The 2,649-nt window shown below is 34.2% G+C and overlaps 1 protein-coding gene across 1 annotated transcript; it reads right to left on the minus strand.

The window, feature by feature from the left end:
• Positions 1 to 1,194: 1,194 nt before the first annotated feature.
• Positions 1,195 to 2,253, minus strand: LOC101243760 (uncharacterized). The gene has a single exon (XM_004233629.2). The coding sequence runs from the start codon at positions 2,251 to 2,253 to the stop codon at positions 1,195 to 1,197; it is 1,059 nt and encodes a 352-aa protein (XP_004233677.2).
• Positions 2,254 to 2,649: the final 396 nt, after the last annotated feature.

Raw genomic sequence — 2,649 nt, forward strand, 5'->3', positions numbered from 1 at the left:
AGACACAGATAACTTTGTTCTCATTAGTAATGGTCTAGCTATCAATTGTAGACGTTTAATCAATGATTCTGCTAGACGGTTTTGAGTGTGAACATGAGCAACTGGATGTTCAACTGTTATACCAGTAGACATACAATAATCATTAAATGCTTGAGATGTAAACTCACCAGCATTATCTAGACGGATTGTCTTTATTGTATAGTCTGGAAATTGTGCTTTCAATCTTATTATTTGAGTCAGCAATCTTGCAAAAGCTATGTTGCAAGTTGATAATAAACACACATGTGACCATGTTGTAGAAGCATCTATCAAGACCATATAATATTTAAAGGGTCCACATGCAGGTTGAATTGGTCCACATATATCACCCTGTATACGTTCCAAAAACGCAGGGGATTCAATTCCAACCTTAACTGTTGATGGTTTAATGATCAATTTTCCTTGAGAACAAGCAGCACAAGAGAATTCCTTTGATTGAAGGATATTTGGGCTCTTTAAGGTGTGCCCATGTGAATTCTCAATGATTTTGCGCATCATATTAAATCTAGGATGGTCCAACCGGTCATGCCAAATGATAAAATCATTAAAATTAGTAAACCTTTTGTTTACTACGGCATGTGAGTCAACTGTACTTATACTTGTATAGTACAACCCAGAAGAAAATGCAGGTAATTTTTCATGCACAATTTTCTTCTCTACATTAATCGTAGTAATGTAAAGGTATTCAACCTTTCCTTCATTAGTCGTCTCAACATGATAGTCATTTTGGCGAATAACTTTGAAACTTAATAAGTTTCTTTGAGACTTACTACAATATAATGCATTATCAATGCTTAATATTGTCCCTCCAGGTAGTAATAAGGTCGCTCTTCCAGAGCCCTCAATTAATTTTTTACTACCTGATATTGTGTTGACATATGCCATTTTCATAACCAAATTAGAAAAGTATTTCTTTTCTTTTAATATTGTATGTGTTGTAGCACTATCAAGAAGGCATACATATCCATTACTCATCTTGAATCCAACTGACAACTGGGGATTTCTATTAATTTTCATTAAAATAAAATACATCAAAAGAAGGAAGAAACAAAATTAACAACGGAAATTTAAATACTTCAACATGAATAACATAATAATTAAAAATACATAAGTAAAATATTAACAAATTTCATTCCCCAGCTAAAAGATTAAACATTAGTTTCGATCTCCAAAGAAGTCATCAACTTCCATATGAGTAATGTCACCAAGGCCATCAAAAACATCATCCTTTAAAGCCAAATTTGCTTCAACATCTTTATCATATTTCTGAGATGTTCCCGGCTTATCACCATCTTTAAGAGTCATATGTGACTCAGCTCGAGCATTGGAAGAGGAAGCACCACTTTTATTTCCTTTCTTTTTAAAGGAATTTTGATAGAGCCTTACAAAATGTTCATGTGTGCGACATTCATTCTTCCAATGGCCTTTCATGCCACAACGACGACAATTACTTTTTGAGGGGTTATTTTGAGAATTCATGTTGTTCTTCCTTTTATTATGACCACCACCTTGACGATTAGTGTATCGTCTTTTATCTTTGTTACGTCCCCGTGCATTATTATATCCCCGATGATTATCTCTTTTTACTTCAGATTGATCACGTGCTTCCACCACATTTGCCTCCGGTAATGGAGCAGGTCCAGTGGGACGAGCTTCGTGATTTTTCATTAAAAGAGAATTATGTTGCTCAGCCACCAAAAGACATGAGATTAGTTCAGAATATTTCTGAAAACCCTTTTCACGATATTGCTGCTGCAATATCACATTCGAGGCATGAAAAGTAGTAAGTGTCTTTTCCAACATGTCCTCATCTTTTATAGTCTCCCCACATAATTTCAACTGGGAGGTTATCCTGAATACAGCAGAGTTGTATTCAATTACGTTCTTAAAATCTTGAAACCGTAAATGCATCCACTCATAATGAGCTCTTGGCAACACTGTTGCCTTTAGGTGGTCATATCTCCCCTTTAAATCAGTCCACAATTCAATTGGATCTTTCACCGTCAGATATTCAATCTTCAGGCCCTCATCAAAATGATGACGAAGAAAACTCATAGTCTTCGCCTTATCTTGACTCGATGCTTCATTTCCCTGAGTAATAGTGGCATCAAGACCTTTAGCAGCCAAGTGAATCTCAGCATCGAGTACCCATGAAAGATAATTCTTTCCAGAAATATCTAATGCCACAAACTCAAGTTTGGATAAATTCGACATAATGAAAATTATGAGAGAATATGTGAATTAAATAAAAATATTTATATAGTACCTTTGCAAGTAGCAATTTCGTGCTGATAACGTTTTGTAAAGAAAGCTCAGAATATAAGACGAAAAAGACAAGAAGTATAAGATAGAGGAGATAATTTTCTTATTCAAGTATGTCATACAATGGTGAATGATATCTCTATTTATAGTGTTGAGATATCATAGTCAAAGGTCACCTTGAAATTTTACATAGTTATCATCAAGGTTCATATCACCTTGATATCTTATCACATTGGAAACACTAATACATGAATCCAATTAATTGTTGGATAACTCTAATGGATCATCCACATATACAATGGATTTACAACAATAGGATTATTTATTAGACTAATCTTGACATATTTT

The sequence above is a fragment of the Solanum lycopersicum genome, chromosome 12 (genome assembly GCF_036512215.1).
Source record: "Solanum lycopersicum chromosome 12, SLM_r2.1".
In the NCBI taxonomy this organism is placed as follows: domain Eukaryota; kingdom Viridiplantae; phylum Streptophyta; class Magnoliopsida; order Solanales; family Solanaceae; genus Solanum; species Solanum lycopersicum.

Excerpts from the sequence above, each read along its gene's own strand:
- LOC101243760 (XM_004233629.2), bottom strand. The coding sequence starts at position 2,253 with ATGTCGAATTTATCCAAACTTGAGTTTGTGGCATTAGATATTTCTGGA.